General features: G+C 41.2%; 1 protein-coding gene across 1 annotated transcript in view; it reads left to right on the forward strand.

The window, feature by feature from the left end:
* The window catches only part of LOC123767944 (uncharacterized), a 276,215-nt gene that overhangs the window by 128,425 nt on the left and 119,885 nt on the right, over positions 1-27,905 (forward strand). The window contains exons 7-12 of the mRNA XM_069316973.1: positions 1,568-1,687; positions 6,211-6,285; positions 14,256-14,344; positions 19,231-19,369; positions 24,945-25,022; positions 26,135-26,265. Coding sequence (XP_069173074.1) covers positions 1,568-1,687; positions 6,211-6,285; positions 14,256-14,344; positions 19,231-19,369; positions 24,945-25,022; positions 26,135-26,265 — 632 coding nt within the window. The remainder of the gene's footprint in view (positions 1-1,567; positions 1,688-6,210; positions 6,286-14,255; positions 14,345-19,230; positions 19,370-24,944; positions 25,023-26,134; positions 26,266-27,905) is intronic.

The raw sequence follows: 27,905 nt of genomic DNA on the forward strand, positions 1-27,905 counted from the left end.
CACCATCCTTCCCCCTCCCTCCCCCTCACCATCCTTCCCCCTCCCTCTCACCTTCTTTCCATCACTGCTTTTTTCCACTTCCACCTTCCCCTCTCTCGTTTCCCCTCTTAATCGCTGCCTCTCACGCCCCAAGGTCACACTCCAAGGTCACACCCTCAAGGACACGCGTGAAGCACCCGTGTCTACGATGAAAATTTAGGTAACACTGATCTCAAGCTGGGTTCGAGTCCTGGCCAGGGAGGATTCACTAGGCACCACTCTTTTTAACTGCTCGCCTCTGTTCACCCAGTAGTAATTGAGCACATGGTTGTGAACCAATTGGCGAATCGTGTTCCAAACAAAGGGAAAGCTCTCAGCCAATTGACACGAGTCAGAGGTTGTCTGTTCCTCTACCCACTTATGTACAAAAATATATTCTATTTTTTTTTTTTTAAGTACGCTTCAAATGGTGATTATTTAGGTCCACGTGATGTCTCTTTTATATACACGTGATTTAAGCTTTTACAAACGTGTGGTGTACTTTATTTTACCTATGAGCAATGTGGTATACTTGAAGATGTTGTTCATCATCCTTCAGAAGCTGGTCGTAAGGTGTTGCTGTAATTATAGTGTAACTAGCAGCTTATGGTGTAGCTGTCTAGATGTGGTTTGGTCGTCTGGTTGTGGTGTGGTGTGGTGTGGTCGTCTGGTTAGTGTAGTCTAGTTATGGTGTGGTCGTCTGGTTAGTGTAGTCTAGTTATGGTGTGGTCGTCTAGTTATGGTGTGGTCGTCTGGTTAGTGTAGTCTAGTTATGGTGTGGTCGTCTGGTTAGTGTAGTCTAGTTATGGTGTGGTCGTCTAGTTATGGTGTGGTCGTCTGGTTAGTGTAGTCTAGTTATGGTGTGGTCGTCTGGTTGTGGTGTGGTCGTCTGGTTAGTGTAGTCTAGTTATGGTGTGGTCGTCTAGCTATGGTGTGGTCGTCTAGTTATGGTGTGGTCGTCTAGTTATGGTGTGGTCGTCTAGTTATAGTATGGTCGGCTGGTTATGGTGTGGTTATCAGGTTGTGGTGTAACCATCAGGTTATTGTTATAGACAAGTTATTATTATTATTAGTAGTAGTAGTAGCAGTACCCTCCTCACCATCATCACAACCACCACCTCTACCAGCCGCCCTCTTAATCAACGCCAACCACAACCTCCAACGACCACTATCTGCCACCTTCAGCCTCCACCATCAACCACTCATTGCAGCCACTGCCAAGCCAACCACCCCTATCGAACGACCACTACCTTCGACCACCGCCACCACACCAGCCATTCACCACCACTGCCAACCACAAAGGACAAAAACAACAGCTGCCAACCACTACCTCCATCCACCATTAATCAGATAACACCATCAACAACGTCAGCAACCACCACAACCACCTCCCTCAGGAACCACCACAACCACCTCCCTCAGGAACCACCACAACCACCACCAGCAAACTCCACCACACTCACGTACCGGAAAATACACCAAACACACCTTAACATGGGTGTTAAAGGTCTTGGTCTAACCCAGCCTTCCTCCTGGCCTGCTCCTGCAGGAGTCTGGTCCCCTGGGAGGAGTGAGGACGAAGGCACCAGAGCCTCTGGACCATCCAAGATCGACCTTCCAGACCTTCCGTCCTTCAAGGATCAGCCTAGCGTGTGGAGCCCCGGCAGAGGTGAGTGTTACCTGTAGGCTCGGACTCAAGGGGAGATAAAGATGCTTGTGGTTGTGCAAAGGTTGTGTATTGTGGTTATGGAACGCTTACGAGAACAGGCTGCATGTCCGCGATTATTTGTATGTATAATATAGACTCAACCTGGTCACAGGCGCCGCGGGGCCAGGCGGCGACAGACTCCAAGACTGAATTCATTAGTTTAAACGTATTGTGTATTCAGAATTGACATTATTTTAAATATAAATTAGCATGTGTGTGTAAATCACGAAAAATAAACACGTGATTAAAAATGTGACAGTGTCAGACCACGGAGGAAGAATTAAAACAGGAATTTCCTTAAGTACTTTCGTATATTAATACATCTTCAGAAGGAGACTCCTTCTGAAGATGTATTAATATACGAAAGTACTTAAGGAAATTCCTGTTTCAATTCTTCCTCCGTGGTCTGACACTGTCATAAATTAGCATATATATTAGAATTATGTAAATAATTCATCATAGGTTAGGCGTATTAGATTCTGTTGCCAGTTATGTGTATTTGTAGTACGTGAGTGAAGCCTTTACAGCGATTTGATTCGAAACGAGATCGTCAGTGAAGCACTTTTCGCGAGATGCTCAAACGTCCTAAGTTGTGAGTGTTGTGTAGTGTTTGTCATTGACAATCAGGGGTTGTGGCGGTTAGATTAACGAGCATTTGGCACTTGTTGACGAGGACAGACTGCCTTAGGCCGTGCTCGTCCAGACCATTATGAAAACATTGATGCTTGTTAACCCAGCCTTCAGACCTCCTCTTCGCTCACGGACTACATACAAATATCTACAATTAGAAAGTAAACACCTAACCTAACCTAACCTAACCTACGCCTAACCTAACCTAACCTAACCTAACCTAACCTAACCTACGCCTAACCTAACCTAACCTAACCTAACCTAACCTAACCTACGCCTAACCTAACCTAACCTACGCCTAACCTAACCTAACCTAACCTAACCTAACCTAACCTACGCCTAACCTAACCTAACCTACGCCTAACCTAACCTAACCTACGCCTAACCTAACCTAACCTAACCTAACCTAACCTAACCTAACCTACGCCTAACTATACACATATTTTTTTTTCTTGCCAGTTTCTTACCGACAAAGGGTAAACTCATTTGCGTGCGTGTGGGATGCGCGTGTGTTTTGTGACAGGGGGTTATTGTTGTTGTTGTTTTAGATTCAACTACTCAGAACAAGAAGTTCCAGTAGCACGGGCTATGGTGAGCCCGTAAAACAAAGGGGAGAAGAGGGTAGTTGATAATCCTCTCAGGGATAAGATGAACAGATTGAAAGGGGAAAGTCAGTATTCAAGGTGGTGGTGACTGAGGGAGCTTGTTCACGACATAAGATCACTTTCACTCCAAAACAAATCGACCACTTGCGGGCTATTCATGCCCATGCTACCTCTTGGGTGGCTTAATCTTCTTCGTCATTAAGGGAGCTTGTGCGTGCTGTGTAGAGACGGGCGAAGGCTCTGTGTATAGCTCATGCTGGCTTAGTTGGCTAGCTCTTCTGATCATTACTTTGAGCTGACATTTAGTGCACCACAGGATTAGAGTATGAATTCCTGCATCTGTCTTGCAAGTTAAAGAGCTGTTTCTCTCTCTCTCTCTCTCTCTCCCTCTCTCTCTCTCTCTCTCTCTCTCTCTCTCTCTCTCTCTCTCTCTCTCTCTCTCTCTCTCTCTCTCTCTCTCTCTCTCTCTCTCTCTCTCTCTCTTTCTCTCTCTCTCTCTTTCTCTCTCTTTCTCTCTCTCTCTCTCTCTCATTTCACGGTGGCATTATATTCTCAATTGTACAGTGCAATTGTAGGGACCAATAGCCTCAGAGAAGAGAATAAAGAGCATTTAGAGACAAAAATGCCCTTTGACTCTAAATACGTATGAGTATTTGCTTTTCCTACCGCCCCTTTTATATATATATATATATACTGTACTTATTATTGTTATAATATATTTATTAGTAATGGTAATGTCTTCTCACATACATAATAACATATGTATATTATCCCATACGTGGGATAAAAACCCACACTTGTATATTTCTGAAATTTATGTAAGGAATTTTCACCAAGTCTTTGGCACTCTCTTGAGTGTTTTGTCAAGGTCTGAGTGTGTGATTAAGACCAGACTTACGTCTCAACGTCTAATGAGGCTGTTATCTTTCTTATCCTTCTTGACCTGACCATGTAACCTCTTACCCTGACTGGCGATTTACATACGGTAATGTCTTCTACGGAAATATGGTCATGAAATATGAAATTCTGAAATATGGTTTCCGAAATACACAAGTATGGGTTTTTATCCTAATATATTTATTATTCTTAGAGTTATATGATGGAGTATAGTGGTACTGGTTTACTGTAATGGAATTTAGTGTGGAAGTTAGTATGAATGATGCGGTGTCAAGTAGAGGATGAGTTACAATAACGTTAGTCTTCATCAGGTGTCAGTCTCGTGTCACCCGGGTGTCAAGTGTCAGTCTCGTGTCACCCGGGTGTCAAGTGTTAGTCTCGTGTCACCCGGGTGTCAAGTGTGGTAGCTGTATATCCTCTTCCTTCCTTGAATGTTCCGATAGGATTAGTGTCAATTATCCCTAAGAAACATTATTTTCTTAGGGATATTTTCTCTTATTTGAATTTATTATTCAAAGCTCCCAACATATGCATCTCGACGCCTGTGTACTGTGTACTCTGTGTTCTATGTACCGTGTGTACTGTGTACCGTGTGTACCGTGTGTACTGTGTACCGTGTGTACTGTGTACCGTGTGTACTGTGTACCGTGTGTTCTATGTACCGTGTGTACTGTGTACCGTGTGTACTCTGTATTGCACGTAGACAAGTGTTTTGTTAAAATTCTTATTAAGGTGTGGTGAATGTATCTTTAAGTACTTTCTAACTCTGCATGTTATAGAAATTAACATTACTTCTTTTGTTAATCTCTCAGCTTGTTCCTGTGAAGTATTTCATAGATATGAACGAGCTTGTAGCAATATATTAACAAACACTCGGCCCCTTTATTAAGTGGTTCATGACAGAAGGGATCAGTGTCACTGAAGTTTATTTCAGTGGGACCACAGGACGGTCAGTGCCACTGGGACCTCACAATTCAGTGGTGAAGGGGGCCAGAATGAGCCCTACAGTTCAATATTTTCACGTGGACCTGTGCCAGTTAATACCCCAACAATGGGGCTTCATTTGTTATGCACTAAATAACATGCCTTAATAAACATATTTACCCGGTGTGTTGAATGTTTACAGTCACTGTTTACATAAAGATCATATACAATAATAAATGTCATTTAAGTTTCGAAACATAATATAAAACTAGTTTTTTCTATGAGTCGAAGGTTTGTGGTGGAGTAAAACTATATAGTGTTTGAGTAGTGATGTTTTTTTACACGCTTTTATGTTTTAAAGCTGTTTTAATTTGGCTCAGCGGTGAGCTAGCTGTTGTGAGGGTCAGCCCAAACATCTCACATAACTGACGCGTCTCATAAAAAGTCATAGTTTACTGCAGTTTATCTCATGAAAAACTCAATCTTGCCTTTCATTTGTCGTGTTTTGATGCGTATGGGTAATATACCAATAATCAAAATAACGCTTATATCACTCTTTCCTACAATGTAATATTTTAAAGAGTAATGACAGCTCTCCTGTGTTTAGGAAACTTAAATTATTCTTCCAGATATTAGCCTCCCTTGCAGATAATTTTTGTCGGCGGCCAAATGAACCAAATTTTGTTTACTGACTAAAGTCCGATAACCAGCATTCAGGTCTGCTGTGTTCACGGTTGTCTGCTTTGTACCACTGTTGTACAATATTGTTGACAGGTTGTACTAACAAAGTCACTGTTGTTTGAACAACCTGTCCTCCGGGAGAAGCGAGGTACCCCTGGTGGTACTCACCTCAAAGTCACGACATAATTAATGCTGTTAACTACTCCCTAGGTATGGTTAGGTTAGGGTTATCATTTTGACGATATTTGTGTTACATGAAAGCAGCATAACAGGAACATTGAAGCATTATTCGGAGATAAAGTAACAAATCAATTATTTGTCATTTTTTTAAGGTAATTTTCGTTTTTTTCAGATTTGATAAATGAAAGGTTTTAATGCTAAAAAAAATCGTTTTGGTATATGTGACCTTTAAACAAAATGTATTATTTTTTTACCATGCTGTAAATCTCATGGTCTTGTAAGTTAGATTACCTTTTAATGTAAGTTTAATGTGACACACTCCACCCACCACCATGTAACACACTCCCACCTCTCACCCACATGAAACACAATCTTTCTTTAACCTGCTTTGTCTCTAATCCCCTCCCACTTCCTCTCTCCCTCCCTCAGCCCGCTATAACTCCCACCTCTCCTCTCTCACCCATGCTAACTCCCTCCTCTCTCCTCTCTCACCCATACTAACCCCCCGCCCATGGTAACTCCCAGCAGCAGCTAACTCTGCCCATCTCTCCCCGTGTGCTGCTGTAGGCCAGAACAACACATCAGGGTACAATAGCCGGATACACGACCCCCGCCCTGATCACCCATCTGGACGCGACCCTTGTGAGTACTACCCCTTTTGTTGACACCTGTTGCCTACGTTAACATCTGTTTGTCCTCGTGAAGGCTGCTTCTTGGCATCTGCTTGCATGTGTCTGCTCTCAATTGTTGGGGCATGTTAACACCTGTATTATTTTTATGTGTTGTTTCGTGTTTGACTCTTCTGGCAGAGTTTAGGTCTGTTTGTATCTGGTTTTTTGCTGTTGATTTTAGCAGTCAGATTTAACCCTGTTTAGCACGTGGCAAAGTGTATTGTCGTATGTTTTACACTATTGCCATGTTTTACTCTTTAGTGCCATATATTTTACACTCTATTGACAAATTTTGTTACATTATTAGCAGTAATAGATGTAAAATCGTCAGCAATTTAATTAACGTTAACTAATCTAGCTGTTTATACAGGAGAGGGGAGAGAGAGAGAGAGAGAGAGAGAGAGAGAGAGAGAGAGAGAGAGAGAGAGAGAGAGAGAGAGAGAGACAGAGAGAGAGAGAGAGGGAGGGAGGGAGAGAGAGAGAGGGAGAGAGAGGGAGAGAGAGGGAGAGAGAGAGAGAGAGAGAGAGAGAGAGAGAGAGAGAGAGAGAGAGAGAGAGAGAGAGAGAGAGAGAGAGAGAGAGAGAGAGAGAGAGAGACAGTCGATGATGGAGAGATGGAACAGTAGGCAAAGTAGGGAAGGCGAGAGAATGAAAATAAGTGGGTGAGAGAGAGAGAGAGAGAGAGAGAGAGAGAGAGAGAGAGAGAGAGAGAGAGAGAGAGAGGGGGGGGCAAGGAAGGAACAATTTAAATATAATTACTTTTGCAGTTTTTCATTAGTAATGCCCAAGCATCAAGTAAAAATAAATACCCAAAATAATTATTATATTTTTTAATGTTAGATTTTTGCTTACACAACGCAACAAAACAAATTAAAACGCAAATTGCGTGGCAACTCATCGCTGCCATACATTTCAGTGCGTGCAACAATTCCTATTAATAACACCAGGGAGAATGAACGCCCACCCACCGTTAAATTGCAAGTTCAACGAGCAGGAAACGTGATGGTTGTTCCAGGTATTTTTTACCCGCTTCATAAATTCAAGATTATTTTCCTGTGACGCAGTTCTTGCCACTGTGCCCGACCCACATCCCTCTGAATCACGAAAAAGCGCGCGCATTTCCTTCTTAGTGATTGGCTGAAAAACTCCCGCCAGAATCATTCTTCCCTGATTGGTTACTCAGCCATGGTCGCGTTTAAACAACCTATCCTGAGGCAGCTCGTCCTCTAAACAAAGACCCAAAGTCCATTCCATGGCCCTGACAAAACCCTCCTGTTTATGAATGAAAAACGGTTTACACACGACTCACACAACTGTTGACGTTCGAATATTTCTCGAACAGTGCTTCGCTGACAACCTCTTTTCGAACCACATCTCTTTAAATGATTCACCCACGTTCTTTAAATACAAATAATTCCTAACAGATCCTAAACACCTAACCTAATCCTTGCCTAACTATACACAGAACTCTTAATATATAATAATTTTTTTATTGATATATGAGAAAAAACTATAACACGCAATATATTAAATTTGATGAATGCCTCTTTGGGGTAGGCCGCCGCTTAAACGAACCCATCCTGAGGACAGGTTGTTTAAAGTGTTTTAATACATTAATAACGAGGTTTGGCGGCTGGATTGGCTAGCATTTGAACTTCGTTGATGAGGACGGGCTGCCTGTAAATTAGACAAGAAGGTTTCAATATTGCAGAAGCGCACATCATCACTTCCTTGGAAATAAACATTCCATTCACCTGGGTTCTAGGAGACTCGAACGCGGAGACCTCATGCATGTCAGGCCGAAGCTCAACCCCCACAAGCACACCTAGGTGAGTACACACACACACACACACACACACACACACAATGGAATGCACTTAAGGTTCCACTTTGGTTGTGGAAGCAAATACTATTCATAATTTTAAAATTAGGTACGATAGGGAAATAGGACCGGAGTCATTGCTGTAAACATCCGATCCTCGAAAGGCGGGATCCAAGAGTCAATGCTCGATCCTGCAGACACGAATAGGTGAGTACAAATAGGTGAATACACACACACACTCACGAACACATACAAGTATTGAGGTGATTTCAAGAGGTAAATATTTATGAAAGAGGCTGGAGATGCCTGTACAAATCCCCGACTCAGCCGTGGCAGTGATGGCGCCGCCGAGTAAGCAGGATGTCTGTCGGGGACTTGCTGGTGTGTTCAAGACGCCAGTACCTTCAAAGGTGTCTTGGCTACCTGCTGCCACAGCTGATTATCGCTGGCGCTACTGACTTCTCTACGGAAGTTTATTTCGGTGATGGGGTGAAGCTGTTTGTTAATTGTCGTTTGTGATGGCTTGCTGCACGTGTGTGTGTGTGTGTGTGTGTGTGTGTGTGTGTGTGTGTGTGTGTGTGTGTGTGTGTGTGTGTGTGTGTGTGTGCGTGTGTGTGTGTATGCGTATGCCCATGATTGATATTTCATGTGAACACATAATACACATTTTCATGTGTATTATGTTTGGTTTTTAATGACTGAAATTATCTGAGTGTGGAAATGTGATTGATGACCTTCATTGTAGTGATCATTACAACAAAATGATCACCCTCATTCCATCTCTCTCTCCCTCTCTCTCTCTCTCTCTCTCTCTCTCTCTCTCTCTCTCTCTCTCTCTCTCTCTCTCTCTCTCTCTCTCTCTCTCTCTCTCTCTCTCTCTCTCTCTCATGTACTCAGAAAATGTAATAATATTAAGAAAAGGGATTCTACGGAAAACAAATCCCCGATTTCAGACTTCATCCAGATCGTTTTGGGAGTCGATATTTATTAAAGAGAGCCAATGTTACCGACGAGATCAGTCTATGACAGCCACCCACAACCCATGTGTCATACTGAATAGTAGGGTGCAACTAGGCCCAAGCATGTGTCCTCCAACCATTGACAGACAAAAAGCCTTTTCTGTTTTATACACACAGATGGGTATTCTTGTTTGTACTCTCAGTAATGGTAGTATTTCAGATGTATAAGGCATTATGGGCTGAAAGTGTTTTGTGTATGAATACATTTCCTGTGCCATGTGTCACTTGCAATGATCATGATGCAACCAGATTATTTGCAATTTTCACGCATTTGAATGTATTCAGGCGATATTTATTCCAATTATTGTCAATCTGGTTGAATAGGCCTTGCAATCATTGAGTAATTCACCACCGTTAGCACTTTTAATAGAAATTTGCATAGAACGTTAATTTGTTATTTAGTGAAACGGATTAAAAAAAGGGAAATTTTTTTTCCAGACCAATGAATAGTTTGTATAGTTTTTAATTTTTGTAATGAAACTTACAAATAACCTAACCTGAGCCTAACAGTATGTTGTGATATGTTATCAGTGGAATCGCTGGGATGCCACGCTGGTAAACATTCAAACAGCAACAAACAATTAAGCAGGTGATAACCTTGACCAGGTAACCATCCAGGTGGTTGGAGACCCACCAGGTAACCATCCAGGTGGTGCTGTGGTTCCTGCTCCTCACTGGTCGACCATAAACATACTGGTAGTGATCTTGGGACAAGGCCGAGTGATCTTTGGATGAGGGAGAGGACAATGGAAGAGGACTTGTGAGGGTGGAAGAGGTCTAGGGAGAGTGGAAGAGGGCTGGAAGAGGTGAAAGGGGAGAGTGTGAGGGGATAAGATAAGACACTGATAAGACACTGACAGTAGAGGAATAGGAATATGGAAGAGAAAAAAGGAAAGGAAAGGGAACTGTCAGGAGAAAAAGCCAAGTCATTACGATCAAATAGCACTTGGAAGGGGTCAGAATAATGATTTGGGATGGGACGGCGGGAAGGAATGGTGCCGAACCTCTTGGACAGTCGGGGATTGAACACGGACCTGCATGAAGCGAGACCGTCGCTTCCTACAGGTGTAACCAAAGAAGAGGAAGGTAATAGCAAATGGACAATAAACAAATGAAGCAGTTATATGTGTATATATAAAGGGGCTGAGAGTAGCAGCAGGAACTGATCTGCTTTCCATTCACCTTGAGTTCTGGGAGACTCGAACCGCGGTCCCCATGAGTGTGAGGATGAGAACTCTGCTGCTGCTCTCTCCAGCAGGAATTAGTCGTGGTGCGGCGCTCATTAGATCGCCTAAGCTAACTATCCCAGCAGGTTGGCTAATTGGAAACAGTTTCCTGATTTGAGGGCGACTTACTTGAAGCGATCACAAGAACCTTCTCTAAGTCTCTTGAATGTGGCGGTGATTATAGCTTCAGATTGCTATCTTCCCTTTACTGCCTAATGATCAGTCCAACACTTCCAGGTAATCTCTAGCATTCAAAGCATCTGTTTGTCATTAATGATGTGTCTACACCATCTGTCTTCACTACCCTTCTACACGCACCATCTGCCTCCACTTTCCACTACTCTCACCACCTGCCTCCACTTCCCCCTACCCTCACCACCTGCCTCCACTTCCCCCTATGCTCACCACCTGCCTCCACTTCCCCCTACCCTCACCACCTGCCTCCACTTCCCCCTACGCTCACCACCTGCCTCCACTTCCCCTTACGCTCACCACCTGCCTCCACTTCCCCCTACGCTCACCACCTGCCTCCACAGCTATTATTACCCCCATCACATGGAGCCTGCCTCGGGGGCACCAACTCGCTTAATCGGTCTGTCAACGAACATTTCTTACACCAGGGTGTGAGGGGGGGGGGAGAGGATGTGGCAACATTGACTCAGGTAAAATACATGAACAAGGTCGTTACTACGACCTGAACTATACCCCTCTGGTCGTACCGGGTGGACGACCATCCATGTAGGGCTGATTCACCAGCCTGTTCTCTCGATTGACCACTCCGTAAATAATGCAACTGTTTTGCCTTATTGGAAACATACGAACCCAAGCAACCTTGCTTACTGGTATTTTCTGACGAAGAAAATATTAAAGAATATTAATGAAAGGGGCCTTAATTTTGACTAATATGTCACATTTAAAATATATATATATATATATATATATATATATATATATATATATATATATATATATATATATATATATATATATATATGTGTGTGTGTGTGTGTATATTACGAAACTAAACACGTGATTAAAAATGTGACAATGTCAGACCACGGAGGAAAAATGAAACAGGAATTTCCTTAAGTACTTTCGTATATTAATACATCTTCAGAAGGAGTGAAGATGTATTCACTCACACCTTCACTCCTTCTGAAGATGTATTAATATACGAAAGTACTTAAGGAAATTCCTGTTTCATTTTTTCCTCCGTGGTCTGACATTGTCATATATATATATATATATATATATATATATATATATATATATATATATATATATATATATATATATATATATATATATATATATTCCAGCAATGGATAAGAATTTACCACATATAGATTATAGTTTATCTCGATAAATAAGGCTTGGTGTAAATAAATTAGACTCCGGCTTTATATAACTCAGACTTTGCGAGGGGCGAGCTGGTGGCGGAGCGCCATTACTGTAAAAGCCTTCGAATACACAGCATCCGGAGGGTGGGGAGAGGCAGAGAATTTTTGAGTCAAAGTCTGAATTAACTTTGACGAGTTTGACTTCCGTTGCTTAAAACATTTACCACAGAGCGTTATTTTAATTTCTTCCTCTGGGATGACGATGAGAGAGAGAGAGAGAGAGAGAGAGAGAGAGAGAGAGAGAGAGAGAGAGAGAGAGAGAGAGAGAGAGAGAGAGAGAGAGAGAGAGAGAAAGAGAGAGGGAGAGGGAGGGAGGGAGGGAGTTCTGAATTCCTGCAAGTCTTGCAAGACAATATTTGAATTCTGTAATATTATGAAGCTGTGATTCAACTCAATGGTCTCCACAGGCTCTATGGATAATAGACGGCCTCTGTGGTCAAAATACGGCTTGTTTGGTCAAAATACAGTTTCTATGGTCCTTAGATTTGGCCTCGGAGACAAGTATTTCCGTGAGGTTTCCCCCACATTCTTCAGTATACGAGCGTCTCTACAGGTAATGGGGGAAGGAAAGGAGGGGAAGGGGAGGGGGGAAGGAAGGTGAGATAGGAATGGGGAAGAGTGAGAGGAGGAGGAGAGGAGGGCTGTAAATACGAGCAAAGATAGGAAGTATTGAAAGATAAAAAAAACAGATAGGGAAGGAGAAAGGAGAGGTGAACAGAGATGATGAGGAGAGGGCAATGGAAGAGCAGATTGAAACTTACAGGGAAAGGAAAATTGCAAAGGGGAAGAGAAAGGGAATAGGTAGAGTAATTAAGTAGGAGAGAAAAGGTGAGGATCTAGATGGAGATCATCCACGTGGTGATGCTGAGAGTCAACCTTACGTGAGTTAAGCTCTGTATTAAGCTGGACAACGAGCAGCCCCTTTCCCTGAAAAAGGAAAGGAATAGGCTGTGCCCTATTCACTTCAATATTCCCTTATAAACAACCCACTAAGGAGTCAGCAGAAAAGTGTCCTGAAAATTAGGTGAATTGTCAGATAAAAAATAAAGGCAGTGGGATGGAATAGTGGAGTGAGTTATGGAGAAGAACGTAATTAAAATGACGGTAGTGAATAGCGGGGAATGAGAGAACACAGAAGAAGAATGATCAATGTAGTCCATTCTGTAACGAATGACAGAATGCAGGAAATAAGCGAATAAAGCAGCAACAAAAGAAGCACTTGAATCAGTAGATATATCTTCACTGCACAAGGGAGGTACCAAAGCAGGGGGTTGAAGACTTAAGAAGACTCGCAATAACATTATACATATTTTACGGGCTATTCATGCCCGTGCCACTTCTTGGGTGGCTTAATCTTCATCAATCAATCAATCACACATAATTAAAGTTTTTTGATGAGGAATTTGATCAATTCTTATAAGAATTTGATTCTATTTCTGCTTCATATTTGCCTCACTTCTCAGTCGTTATTGTTAGCGAAGCGTTATTAGGGTAGCACCACCACCACTTCTCCTGTTCCTCCTGTAGGTGTCTTCCTGTCACTTACCTGTGATCCTGGTGATCTTCTGGGGCAGGTGGAACGCGGAAGGTGTTGACATAATTGCACTTCGCCTCGTGCTCTCAGCTCTGGGAGATGTTGGTCACCTTAAGTACTGTTTTGGGCCGTTTATAATGTGTTGTTAGTTCAGTGCCGCTGGTGAGCTGGGAACCACATTGTCTCTGACCAAACTGGTTGGTATTTAAAGTTAAGGTTAGGTCTTCTGAACCATATGTAAGGTTATGTGGGCACATGGTTCGGTACTATTTGTGGGTATGTGAGGGGGGGGAGAGATTCAAAATATGTAACAAGATTAACTTTTTCTATTAACATTTATCGCACCTTAGATAAAGTAAGGAGAGTAACCTGTGGACCTTCAGGTAAAGTAATAACAATAGCCGTTGGAATCTGGGATTCATGAATGTTATGTACTCTTATAACACCAATGTACCTTCCTATATGTATATAAATAAATAAATACATGTTGACCAGACCACACACTAGAAGGTAAAGGGACGATGACGTTTCGGTCCGTCCTGGACCATTCTCAAGTCGATTGTGACCTCAATATTTACAGTCTCAAGTCGATTCTCACAATCGACTTGAGAATGGGTCCATATATATATATATATTTATATATATATATATATATATATATATATATATATATATATATATATTTATATATATATATATATATATATATTTATATATATATATATATATATATATATATATATAGATATATATATATATATATATATATATATATATATATATATATATATATATATATATATATATATATATATATATATATATGGATAAATACTCGAATTCTGATTCTCAACATTTACATGCTAGTCCGTCTTTCTGTAAAGTTCGTCCTACTTTTACCGTTTTCTCTGTTACTCAATTGTATCCGTTTTCTTTGCAGCGGGGAGCGCGAGTCCAAGCCTGGGACGTAAGGAGTACCGGAAAATTACGTACGACGGCCCCATCACGCCCCAGAGACGTCCCTCTCAGGTAGGTGGCATTATTATTATTATTAACATCTTTATTGACAAAATTAATTACAATTTTGCCTAATCTGAGGATTTCAATTAAGTCTTTTTAAAGTGAGGATAATGCTGGTATTCACTGTCACGCAGGACAGAGGGTCCAGCAGTTCCTCTTGAGACGCTTCATCTTAATGGAACCTCGTCTTCTTAAGAGGGTTTCCAAGGATCTAAGATCAGTGTCCAGTGGGCATATAATTATCTTTTTTTTTTGCAGTATTTAAAAACCTATAGAACGGATCTTTTGTCAAAGGATACTGAATAACTTTATCGTACACTGATCCATGTATATGTGTTATCTTGAGTATCTTTTGAGATTGTTGACACCCATGAGGTATAGAAAGTAAATGGGAAGTGTAATTAAAATTAAAATTTAATATATATATAATATTCACAAATATTTACACATAACTGAGTTACTTCTCATACAATTACAGAGAAGTAGAGTTATTTATGCGAAGTTTAACGTCTGAAAGAACATGTGAAAGATGTTGAACCTCACCCCCTCCCCAGTCTTACCCCCCCCCCACCCCCTACCCCAGCCCCACCCCCTACCCCCCCACCCCTTGCACTTGAGTTGCATTTACCTAATCATTGTTCCCAAGGGCGTCTTGAAATTACGAAGGATGACATAATCTGCAGGAGGAGGTACTGAGGTAGTCCTCCAAAGCCATGAACGACAGTCTCCAGTGGGTCCGTAAATCTATTCTTAGACAACACTGTTTAATATCATCTAAGATGAGTGTTGCTCGGGGAAAGGAATTTGTATAATGTCAAGATTGGCGCCGAGGGCGACCTGTTTCCTGGTCTTGCTCACTAAGCCCAGTAATCTGTCTTTGGGAGTTTGAGTCTTGTTCATTAAGCCTAGTAAGCTTTCTCCTACACATTTTTAAGAGCTCAAAAAATGCTCGTTTATAAAATTAATGGCAGAATTGTAAATCGTAAAATGCTGCAGGGATTTTTTTAAAGATTTAGTACGTGTGTGTGAGAGTTTGAGTAGAAGTTGTAGTCGCCCACTTGGACCTGGCTTTGTTACCCAGGGCGATTTAGTACGACGATTTTTAGCCTTAGGTAGCGTATACGTCAAATTGCGACGTTCTAATAGTAGGACGGGTTGCCTTGTTAACTCGTGCATGTAAACTGAGAGTGTACCTGGTGTGGTGGGGGATACAGGGTGTCATGATACAATGTGTCCATCACTGTTTTATCAGCAGGCAAATCTCGTTCATGGTGGTGTTGAGAATTATCCTCTCATATATTTAAGATAAGTTTAGTAATAGTGTTGCTTGTCAAGAAGTTACGTTTGAGATCATTGTTGTAAACTTTGGCAGAAGAGACAGCGTTACTCCGGCTTAGTTTACATTCTCCTGTGATTTAATTCAATATTTGAGTGCTTGTGATTGTCATTATATATATTAAACTGTATGTTATTGAACGTGATCACTGTATTTTATAATATGAAGCTTAATTCCCACATAGATTAATTATATTTAAAAAATAATGTTTACCCATATATATATTTCCACTACTGTGTAAAAAAAATGTGAAGAACAGCTTATCTTGTCTCTATTAATGAACAATAAATGAATGTTCAATCATTTGCCCCTCCACATAAAAGGTTACAAAAGAGCTTTTATACAGTGCCATTATATGCCATTATATACAGCAGGGATGGCAGGACCCAAGAGCTAAAGCTCGACTGAGCCGCCACATGGCGTCTCTGTAGGCAGGGTGTTGAGTCCCGCGTGTACACAGATAATAAAAGACTAAAGGGAGCGTCGACGCTCTACCTGTCGGGCCGTGACGACGGGCAAAAACTTCGCCAGACTTACTGGAGAAGAAGAGTGGTGTTGGTCCCCTCGGCGCCCCGCTGCCAGGCTGTGTTTTTGTCTACTGTTGCCCCTCTTGGCTGGCCCTATGGAACCACTTCCAGCTAAATATTTATATTTTCTATCCTAAATATTTCTTACGTCTCTATCATGTTTCGTCTCTTTTTCTAGCGTCGTCAGGTTTAGTTCTTTGAATCTCTCTTCGTGCCGGATCAGTGGCAGTTCTTGGAAGAGCCTCGTTGCAAACTTGTGAATCTTTTCGAGTTTTCTTGTGTGGTTTTTAGGATTGGCTCCATGATGGGGCGGCATACTCTAATACTGGTCTCACGTAGGTGGTGAACAGCGATCTAAATGCCTTTTTATTAAGATTCCCGGATGATGTTCTGACTTTTGCTGGCGTAGAGTGTGCTGATGTTGTTAACCTATTTATATGAACCTCTGGAGTGAGGTGTGTGTGTGTGTGTGTGTGTGTGTGTGTGTGTGTGTGTGTGTGTGTGTGTGTGTGTGTGTGTGTGTGTGTGTGTGTGTGTGTGTGTGTGGAGCCACCAATCCCTCGCGTCTGTTTCTGTCTCGTCTCGTCTACTAATACCATGTCTCCTAGCAATGTCCCCTACCCTGCTGGCAGGTCTTTTATGTAATAATGTCAGTGAAGAAGATCACACACACACACACACACACACACACACACACACACACACACACACACACACACACACACACACACACACACACACACACATATGCGCCTGCTGCCATAAACACAGCTCCAAGTGGCTAATGAAATCTGGCAGAGGTGTATTCTGTTAGTGTAAATACTAATAAAACTACCATCAAATGGTTACCAGAAATGGGTGTAGAGGTGTGCTGGGCTCACCCCCTCCCCCCCAGCTCCTGGTGTGGTGCAGTATAGCGGGGAATACCAAGGTACCTTGTGTACTTTATGTTTTATAGGTACTTATTGGACTCGGTTTTAAGCAGACCTCGACGGGAGACATCTCCCGTCACGCAGGGTGCAGTCGCGCCTCCACAGATCTCCAGTATCAGCTCTTGATACTGGTAATGGCTCAAAAGGGCCACCACTTACGGGCTATTCGTGCCCGTGCCACCTCTTGGGTGACTTAATCTTTATCAATCAATCAATCAAGCAGACCTCACATATGCCTTCGCTGTTGTTGCATCTCAACCTCGTATCAAGATCTTTTTGATTACAATTTCACGTTCTGCGGTCTCTTTTTTTTTTTTACGTTCCTTCCGCGATCTCTTGCTTGAGATCTCTTGCCTGGGTCTCTTGGTTTTTGTTACTCGGTCTCTTGTATATGTCTCTTGCTTAGGTTATGCAGTCTCTTGCTTGTTTTAAGCGGCCCTCTTTCTTATGTGGGCTTCTGCTTATGTTTTGTGGTCTCTTGATTATGTGATCTCTTGCTTATGTTATGTTTTCTCTTGCTTAATTTTCCCCAGCTTGAATATCCGTTGCCGGGATGCTTTCTTTCTTGTGAAGTCTGCTTTCCCTCCACAAGTGTTCCTCGTGGTCTTAGTCTTCTTTCCCTTCATTCTTTCTCTCTACCATTTCCCTCTTTTGTTGTTGTCCCTGCCCCTCACTCTTCCTCCTCTTGCTGTTCCCTCTTGTCTTCGCTAATGCTTCACTTTTGATTTAAGTGTATATTGTAAAACAAATGTCCCAACGCTTTGTTCTCCGTGTTATTTTGCGCTGCTAACTCCTCAAAGTGAGACATTATAGAAAAGAAAAGATGTATAAGTGATACTCAAAAAAAGATACCAAGGGGGGGTGGGGGAGACTATGATAATTAACATTGTCAATTGCCAGTGCAAAATCCTTAAAAATGCTCTGTGACTGCTGCGCAGTTTGACGGATGACCTCTGTAAATGATCGTTTACAACACGAAGCAACGCGTCCTCCTAATAGCAAGTTGCATTTTGACGTATAATTTACCCAAGGCCAAAAACTATCGTACTAGAAAAATGGTAGCGGCTGGCGAAATTGACATAATGTCCCGTTTTCTGTTTGCGGTTCCTCTGGTAGGTTAGGGGACATTAGTACGACGGTTTCTTGACGTTGGGAACGGCGGCGAGAACGGGCTAGACGAAGAGCACTGTACCTGGTGGGCAGTGACTCCTCCTCCCTCAGCCAACCTTACCGCTGGCTGCCGTGACGGTTGCGCCGCTTACGCTGCTTAAATGATTAATTTCGCATCGCTTACAGGGATTTATGTTCGTTCAGTAGTTAACCATCATATATACGAGATTTCTGTCTTATAGCAGTCTGGTTCTTTTGTGGGTAAAAACCTTAGCTTATCTCACCCTCTCTACCACTCTTCCATCTCTTCTTACGTCTCACCTAACATCTCCCTTTCCTCCAACATCCTCCTCCACTCTTTGTCCTCCCAATCACACAATCTCTTCCTTCTCACCTCGCCACCTCTCTACATTTATCCCCTTTCTCCTCCCACAATACTGCCCCTTCTTCCCTCTCTCTAAGAATTAAATATTACATAGCAATGAAAATACTGATGAAAACTCTACGGAGAAGATATCCCCAATTTAAGTAGGTGAAAATCACATGGAGGTCGCTATAGATGCAGATATTTCTTCAAGCATGGCACTGGGGGTGCGTACCCGAGCTGGCCTATGTCAGTCAGCATACCCGCATGTGTCAGCTTGGCAAACTGAGTGAGTCTACCCCCCAGGCATCAGGCCTCTTGCCTTGAACACAGAAACATGTTCAAACATGTTAAGCTATGCGAGCTTATCGATGTCTTTGATGAGTATTGCACTCAACGCGCAATAACATCACAAAAATGTATGATGAATCTGTTGGACAATATTGAAGTCGTGCTAGGGAATCCAGGGATCCGGATTCGATGCTATATCGGTTCGATCCGGGTTCGATCCGGCCTCAATACATCTTCATTCAGCACTCGAGTTATATTATTGCTTGTAGAGGGTGTGTGTGGGTGTGGGTGTGGTGGTTTGACGTGCCCATATGACAGTAGTCGAGGTGTTGCAGGAGGGAGTGTCGACGCCCCGGCCGGAGGAGAGCTTCGCCTGGAAGGACATCAACGTGGAGAAGGTCGCCCGCTCCCCGACCTCCACCTCGCTGCCCAAGGTCCAGAACCCCACCGTCACCCTCCTTCAGAAAAAGCGAGGTTAGTACGCGCTCTCCCGCCTCAGGTCAGGGCTCTGTGCGCCATACTAGGTACATATTCTTTGTCATATGTCATATATATTTATATTGTGTTTTTGTTTTTATTTTAAGCGATAGCTTAATAGCCAGGGGTCAGGAGCATGTTCCGTCCCTGAGGGAGCGGTCACCAGGGGTCAGGAACATGTTCCGTCCCCGAGGGAGCGGTCACCAGGGGTCAGGAACATGTTCCGTCCCTGAGGGAGCGGTCACCAGGGGTCAGGAACATGTTCCGTCCTCGAGGGAGCGGTCACCAGGGGTCAGGAGCATGTTCCGTCCCTGAGGGAGCGGTCACCAGGGGTCAGGAACATGTTCCGTCCCTGAGGGAGCGGTCACCAGGGGTCAGGAACATGTTCCGTCCCCGAGGGAGCGGTCACCAGGGGTCAGGAACATGTTCCGTCCCCGAGGGAGCGGTCACCAGGGGTCAGGAGCATGTTCCGTCCCTGAGGGAGCGGTCACCAGGGGTCAGGAGCAAGTTCCGTCCCCGAGGGAGCGGTCACCAGGGGTCAGGAACATGTTCCGTCCCCGAGGGAGCGGTCACCAGGGGTCAGGAGCATGTTCCGTCCCCGAGGGAGCGGTCACCAGGGGTCAGCAGCATGTTCCGTCCCCGAGGGAGCGGTCACCAGGGGTCAGGAACATGCTCCGTCCCCCGAGGGAGCGGTCACCAGGGGTCAGGAACATGTTCCGTCCCCCAAAGGAGCGGTTACCAACGGTTACCAGAGCGGTCAGGAGCTCGCTTGAGGGCCTCGCCAACTTACTCTGGTGAGGCCCTCAAGCCTCACAACCCCATATTTCTGACCATGTCGCCTACTTAACTAAACAAATTAATCTCCAGCGTTCACTGTTGGTTGTCAATTAACAATGAAACATTTGTTTTGTGTTGAAAATGATCAGAATTGCACCATAATTGAAGAGCGAACATTTATTCAATATTTATTTAATTTATTCAATAATCTTTGCAAGCGATGGTGGAATTCTTACGCTTCAATAACCAGTAATAATTAAATAACATTGCAAATCACATACAGTAAGGTTTTTTTCAAATAATTTAACGATTTTTTTTGTCCTTTATTTCTGAATGATAATATGCTACTGATGCATGGAAGAAACAGAATGTTTTTTTTATTAATAATGCTTTTTCCTTACCATGGCAGAATACATGCTTACTTTAATCATATACAAATAAGTGTATACAGGACATATTCTACATTGCTTTTATATAAAATTATTGGTTGTATGCAAAGTTATTTGGGGACCTATTATTGAGTGACTTGATAAAGGTCTCGTGCATATTGTCTTGAAATGTAGAGGTTTAGTGGGACTCATCTCACACTGATATATGAAAGGTGATGATTGACTGTGTTGAGTCAGAGGAACTCTTCACCTTTGTCTTACCTGGCATCACCTTTGTCCCACCTGGCACCCTTGTTCCACCTGGCCCCTTTGTCCCACCTAACACCCTTGTTCCACCTGGCACCTTTGTCCCACCTGGCACCCTTGTCCCAAATAAATGCAATTAGTTGCATTAATCAAGTTGATTAATGCAATTAGAGGTGATGGTATACATATATTAGAAATAAAAATAGTTGTTATATATATATTTTTTCTATATTATATCTTGATTTTCATACATTTGAATTTTTAATCCAGCAACTGAATGCGCTCAAACTTAGTTTATTATCCAAAATATAATTTTTTCTCTCGAAAATATTAATTATATTTTCTATAATGTGTGCTATTTACTGCATTATTAGTCATTAACAGTCACTGGTTCACGTATTTGATTTTTCACCGAAGATTAGTTGATGTGCAAATGGCTGTTCATTTAGCAGTTTAGTTTATGTAACGATTTACGTAACAGTTTAGATTATGAAATGGTTTATCTTGTGTAATAGTTTAGTTTACGAAAAGTTTACATAACGGTTTAGTTTACATGACAATTGCGTTTATGTGTAACAGTAAAGTTTACACAAAAATGTTAAGTTTTCATACCAGTTTTCCTTACAAGGTAAGAATTAATCAGCTTGTAGTGAGCAAGCAGGTGTGTGTGTGTTTGTTGTGGTAAACTCTGGTTCTCGTGTGTCACTGGGAGACCAAAACCTCTCTACTCTACTCATTAGCATGATGAAATTAGGGCATAGCAAAATTGACAAAAGCAAAACAATTAATAATATTTTTTTTTATAATATCAGATAGCATTTTTGAGTATGATTACATGTAGTTTGTTATTGCTGTTCGTTTCACATTCTTGTCTTTGATCCATAAATTTGTAAGGAATGGAAAATAATTACAATAATGTTATGGTTTATGAATGATTACTCTGTTATTCTTGAAATTGTGCATTTGCTATATAATACGGACATTCTATAATGACATAATCTGCCCAATTTGATTATGTTAATAGAGTGAAGATTTTGAGCCACAGACAGATTAATCTCAAGAGGTATATCTCTAGCAGTCATTCCATGCAATTCTTTGTTTCCATGACACGCCATCACTAAGAGAAAACAAAATTAAAAATTATTTAAATTATTTGAAGACATTGGTGCATTACTCAAAAATATATATATGGCTCAGAATCCTCCTCGATAACCCCATTTAACTTTTGTGGACCAATACTAAGGAAACCGCCACCAATTCTTATAATAAAAGTAGGCCTAAATCAATTAAAATTTTCTCCTCAGATGACCCGCATTCGACCCCAGGTAAAGCAATGATCTATTCTACAGTCAAGTCAGAGCACACTGCTCGCACTCACACTGCACTCAGGGTATCTTTGGGGCTCTAAAATGTTGCACTCACTCTGCCACTGAGCTCTGAAACACTCCAGTGCTCTTCACAAAATTTAGAAACCAAAACTCTAAAACTTACTCAAGTCTCTAAAATTATCTTTATTCAACGTACGCAATATTTAGTCAAGCAATCCTAGTTTATTATTCAAACGATTTGCGCATGGAATCGTGACTATTATTTCCTCGGCACATGAGTCAAGTTTCAGAACCTCCAATCAGACTTTTGCAGTATCTAAAGTCACGGTCGGCACTGCATGGACGACTCAAAAAGATAGTTAAATGTTGCATTATGCTCAAATATGCAACGTCACACTACCTCTTGGAGAATTGTGGCTTTAGATATTGACATTGTAGATATGGATTGCTACCTCAAACATGTGCTTAGAATGCAAACAACTTCTGCTCTTGTGATTTATTTTTGCTGAAGAACATGTTATTCACTTCTAGGTAAAGAATTGTGCTGAACATTCAATGTATCACTTTAAACAAGATGACTAGATTTTTCTTACTATTTCATCTATTACAAAACAAAACAAAATCAACTCTTAAATTTAATCTTGCATATTTACATGGAAGAATGGATTGAAATGGGAGAGCCTTTAGTGCATGCATTAATCATTAGTTCTTATTTGCATATCATTAATTCTTGTTAACAATGCATTAATATCTAGACCACAACAACATGAAAAGCAGTGCAACCTGAGATTCAGCTGAATCCTCTAGGATTTCCTAAGGCTCCAACTGAAACCACAGTCAATAGTGCATAGGGGGGCAGTGTATGAAACCCTGATTTGTCTTCAGTGGAAGCCTCAGAAACCCCTAAAAGAATTCAGCTGAATCCCAGGTTGCACTGATTTTACCATGTCGTGGTGTAGTGGTCTAGGGAATGTGCTTAAGCCTACCAAATGTGGGATTCGAACCCTCCTCATGGCTCCTGCTGAGTTTCGCATTAAAGCTTGTTTTTTTGCGTTAGTATTTGTTTACATATCATTAATGCTTGTTTACTTGTAAATAATTCTTGTTTAACATATCATTAATACCTGTTTGCGTGCCATCATTTTTTGTTTACACATCATTAATTATATATATATATATATATATATATATATATATATATATATATATATATATATATATATATATATATATATATATATATTATATATATATATATATATATATATATATATATATATGTGTGTGTATATCACGAAAATAAACACGTGATTAAGAATGTGACAGTGTCAGACCACGGAGGAAAAATGAAACAGGAAATTTCCTTAAGTACTTTCGTATATTAAATACATCTTCAGAAGGACCTTCTGAAGATGTATTTAATATACGAAAGTACTTAAGGAAATTTCCTGTTTCATTTTTCCTCCGTGGTCTGACATTGTCATATATATATATATATAATCTGACTTAGTAACTCTAGGGCTTCAGAACTCTTTACATTCAACATTTTAAACAATGTGTGTTTAAGAATTTAACACTTACACCCTCACGCAATAATTCATATGAAACATTTTTATTTTTTCCTGAAAAGACAAGTTCTATGTAATCTATTTCTACAGTGTGTGTGTGTGTGTGTGTGTAGACATGGTGTATGTGTTGTATAAACATACAGCTTTCGCCCAATAGTTCTGTCAGATAATCAAGGCAGCCTGTTGTAGCACATACAACAGGCACGCGAACTGAGGGTAGCAATCCGTAGTTACAGACCCTGTAATGCACTGTATTATATCTAATACCGTATTTGTATATATATATATATATAATTTTTATTGATGTGGTGGTACTTGGATTGCACGAATTGGGTGTAGTATTTGAATTTTATATTTGTATCATATTACTGTGTATTATATTTTCAGTTGTGGTTCTTGACGGGGTTGGTAAGACGTAGTGAATTGTGACATGATATGTGTAAATACATATAATGATGCGTATAATGTGTATAGTGTGCAGAACTTATAAGCCTGTGATATATATATATATATATATATATATATATATATATATATATATATATATATATATATATATATATATATATATATATTCGTTTTTAAGAAGCTATTTTATACATATTTTTTTTTTAGTTGTAAGCTCACTTTCATGGCTGTTTAATATAGTTTTTGTTTTAATAGAACATTCAGACATTTAAATGTTTCTGCATACTGTACTCATTACGGTATCTGAGTTAATCAGATTCATGAAATGTGAAACATGTAAATACTTTGCATTATGACTGGACGGTATAATTTAGAAACTGAGGTTAATTAACATTCTCTCCACTGCCACTGTGTAATTAGAAATTTTAACCCAATTGCAAACTCAAATTTCGTGTCATAATAACATTATCTAACCTACTTTCTTGGCCGCCAAGAGCATAATATTGATGCTGTTTCTAATCCAGACATCTAACACGGCTCCTCACAGCCTAATTGTCTGTTTTCTGTACATATATTATCTCCTTGCATATGCACCTATTACAGACAATTTAAAATTTGAAACCTTGACCATTATTGATCAACTGAACGTCATCAATTTAAAGAAAATTCCAAAGTTACATTTGATTCAAATTCATGTTTACGAAAGCCTAATTAACACAAAAGAATCTAACTTATAGTGCCTTGCTAACTTTTTTTTTATGAAAAACAGTACCAGTCATAACTTGAGCAATTCACATTTTAGCACTGACTATATATAGCCAGATGACAGATCTAACTCTATCTTGCTGCCTTCCAGAGGGTCAAATTCCCGGAAAGCGACCAGAATACCTGAAGCCTGATGACACGGGCCCGAAATATAAGCCGGACGACAAATGTGAGTAGTAGCATTTTGTGATCAGATAGATGTTGGAGATGTGTGGAGGAAGGGGTCGTCTTTGTGCGATCTGTGTCGTGTGTCAGATGTCTTTGTGTGTGTGGTCCATGTATGCGCTGTCTCAAGTCATATGTGTGTGTGGTCCTCAAGATCACATGTCAGGTTTGTGGGGTTTTGATTAACTAGTGTCCCAAGACAGGCATGTGTATGGTTCATGTATCAGTGGTGTTCAACGACAGGCAGGTGTTGGGGCATTGTATGAGTTGTTACAAGTCAGGTGTGTGCGATCCTTAAATGAGCAGTATTTTAATGTCAGCTGAAACGTCGTGTTGGAACAGTGCCAGAAGCCATGTGTGAGTCCATGTATAAGCTGTGCCACATTTAGGTGTTTGGTCCATGATAAGTAGTGTCTGAAATCAGGTGTTTTATCCATGAATGAACAGTGTCAAACTTCAGGTGTTTGGTCAGTGTATATGCACTATCAAAAGTCAGGTATGTGATCTGTGTATGAGTAATATCACAGTTTAATCACTGTGTGATCAGTGATCACTGCAGTCAGTTTAACCTGACTTGTGATCACAAGTCAGGTTTTTTCTTTATTATTTTCTACCACAGATGTGGCCACACATTTGCAATGCTAACAATACAATATATGTATATACATTTTTTTCTGTCCTCCATGGACAGGGTTAGAGATCTTTTAACATTTGTTGAGACTCAAGTCACCTCAACAACTGTTACAATCTGTTAAATATATAGTTCAGTGATTTATTGAACAATCAACCACAGAAGGTGATTGTAGTGCTTTTGAAATACTAATCTAACCTATAGACATCAATACACAGATTTGTATTTGTATTAGACACAATACACGTCTGTCCTACATAAACAGTGCTCGAGGTGTCTGTTACTTGTGCTTCTGGTGTGTCTGAATTACCGTATATCCACTCTCAAATCCTTCTCTTTTTCTGATTCCTGTAGCTGTCTTCCTCTTATGGTGTAGTTAGATGCCTTACAGTGCCAAAGAGATTTATTTTAATAAATCCATCAATTCTTACTATTATCACCGTCATTGAAGCCACTGCTGAGCACTGTTGCATCACCGTCAACAGTGTACGTCATCAAGAGAGAGTACGGGTCCGAGGACGAAGAGGGGGGACGTCGCTTTGCTGTCCTGGGGCCGAAGAAGGTGCAAGGCGTGGGCCCCACCACTAACGACGGGGTCCCCACCACACTCAAGTCGGTACGTATGGCCCCCATCACTCCCCTCTCCCGCCAACCTACCCACTCAATCCCCCTTTCCACACCTCCCCCCCCCCCACATCCCCTCCATCAATCCATCCCCCACCTCCCTCCCAGCTCGCGCATCCCTCCATCCCACCGTATGGACTGGTGCTTGCTATGCATACATTAACGCCTGTATCTCTTAGGCTAGTTTCAGCCATTCTGCTTATTCAAATTTGTTGAGTTAGAAGCTTACTCATTATATGGAGGAATTGTGAATCATTAAATATGTGAGTGAAAGAATGTATATATATTTATATATAATGTACATATAGCCAATAGAGTTTGTCTTTAACCAGTGCTGAAGTTTGTTGAATGTTTCGCTGTCTCTTTTGTCATCATTCACAGCTTGAGAACCATTTGTGCAAATCTAAGCGTAATTGGCTTCAGTTGCTTGCTTTAAGCTCAGCTACTACTTGTCTGACTTCTCATATGCTCATTAGCTGCTTGTTAAATAATAACCAGGTCATTGGGTGACAACGTATGTCTTCTTAGAGCAGCATCATATGTGACTGTGTGTGTGTGTGTGTGTGTGTGTGTGTGTGTGTGTGTGTGTGTGTGTGTGTGTGTGTGTGTGTGTGTGTGTGTGTGTGTGTGGTAGCCTATGGTAATGACAATGTCTCAGATAGCCTGTGTCTCTTGTCTGCAATAGTCGCCACTACACAACATTCTCCCCCATCTTATGTTTCATGCTGCCGATTAGGATAAATTGAGGATTTTCAAAATGATGAAACTAAAAGGATTCAAAGTAAGTATTTCAGGTTTAGTATATGTTGGCAGCGTATATCCACCAGTTCCTGTATTGGTCGTGTGTGAAAAGCCACGATGTTAACCACATAAATATAACGGACAGAAATCGACTTGAGAATGGTCCAGGACGGACCGAAACGTCGTCGTCCCTTCACCTTCTAGTGTGTGGTCTGGTCAACTGACAGAAATCTTCACTGAGAAATTCGACAATCCACACTGAGACTTAAGACTTGTCTGAAGACTTTAGACTTGCCTTAAGACTTTAGACTTAACGACTTAAAACCACCTAGCTAGGCCTATCTCGGCATTGGGTGCCTAGTTCAGGCTTCAGTCCGTCCTCTTAAGGTTCCCCAACGTCAAGAAACTGTCGTTCTTAAGTGACCCCTTATCCTAACTTACCAGAGGACCCAAAACAGAAAACGGGACAGTATGTCAATTTCGCGAGCCGCTGCCATTTTCTAGTACGACAACTTTTGGCCTTAAGTGGAGTATACGTCAAAATGCGACGCTCTGTTACGAGGACGAAGGTTAGGTTAGGTTAGGTTGCCTTCGAACACTAGAAGACTGTATATAACAATAAAATTTGAATGAGAAGTTTCGATGTTCGTAAACAGGAGCCAGATTCACGAAGCAGTTACGCAAGTACTTGTGAACGTGTACATCTTTCCTCAATCTTTGACGGCTTTGGTTACATTTATTAAACAGTTTACAAGCATGAAAACTTACCAATCAACTGTTGCTATTGTTATAAAGAGCCTCCTGGTGCTTCGGAGCTCATTAACTGTTTAATAATTGTAAACAAAGCCACTAAAGATTGAGAAAAGGTGTACAGGTTCGTAAGTGCTTGCG

This window comes from Procambarus clarkii, chromosome 86 (assembly GCF_040958095.1).
Source record: "Procambarus clarkii isolate CNS0578487 chromosome 86, FALCON_Pclarkii_2.0, whole genome shotgun sequence".
Taxonomy (NCBI): domain Eukaryota; kingdom Metazoa; phylum Arthropoda; class Malacostraca; order Decapoda; family Cambaridae; genus Procambarus; species Procambarus clarkii.